Source organism: Penaeus monodon, chromosome 29 (genome assembly GCF_015228065.2).
Source record: "Penaeus monodon isolate SGIC_2016 chromosome 29, NSTDA_Pmon_1, whole genome shotgun sequence".
In the NCBI taxonomy this organism is placed as follows: Eukaryota; Metazoa; Arthropoda; class Malacostraca; order Decapoda; family Penaeidae; genus Penaeus; species Penaeus monodon.
This window is the reverse complement of record NC_051414.1, coordinates 33,074,490-33,075,099: the sequence shown is the minus strand read 5'-3', so window position 1 is coordinate 33,075,099 and position 610 is coordinate 33,074,490. Positions and strand designations below refer to the sequence as shown.

At 45.7% G+C, this 610-nt stretch overlaps 1 protein-coding gene across 2 annotated transcripts in view; it reads left to right on the top strand.

Annotated features, from left to right (window-relative positions):
• LOC119592175 (kelch-like protein diablo) overlaps nt 1-610 on the top strand; it is a 9,169-nt gene that overhangs the window by 7,157 nt on the left and 1,402 nt on the right. For both annotated transcript variants that reach the window (XM_037940998.1, XM_037940997.1), the window contains 2 exons: nt 46-229; nt 418-561. In XM_037940998.1, the coding sequence (XP_037796926.1) occupies nt 46-229; nt 418-561 (328 nt within the window). The remainder of the gene's footprint in view (nt 1-45; nt 230-417; nt 562-610) is intronic.

Sequence of the window (610 nt, the reverse complement as noted above, 5' to 3'; positions counted from 1 at the left end):
GAGGATGTGATGTTCTTTCGATACTCAAAACCTTTCCTTTCTCAGTGGGGGGCTGGTGTAGTGGAGATGCAATAGCTTCTGTAGAGCGGTTTGAGCCTACAACCTGTGAGTGGAGGATGGTAGCCCCCATGAGCAAGCGGAGATGTGGGGTAGGCGTGGCGGTGCTCTCGGACTTGCTGTATGCAGTGGGAGGGCATGATGGACAGTCCTACCTCAACAGTGTAGAAAGGTGAGTATTGTTTTGAGTTGTATTTGTTTTGCAGAATTGTAGGGGAATAGGTAAGGGATTATCTGATCTTTGAAAACCTATGTTTTTTCTATACAGATCCTGAAGTAACCGATAATAATGTAGTAAAAGTAATGTTAGCATCATAAGCCAACCAAATAAGCCAGACTATTCCCTTTATCTCCCAACAGATATGACCCTCAGACTAACCAATGGCTGTGTGAAGTGGCACCCACTAGCACCTGCCGAACGAGTGTAGGCGTGGCAGTCTTAGATGGATACCTCTATGCTGTAGGGGGACAGGATGGTGTCTCCTGCCTCAATGTAGTTGAACGGTAAGATGTGGTTTGAGTAGATCCTGGAGAAAGTTCTTTGTTTCAATTT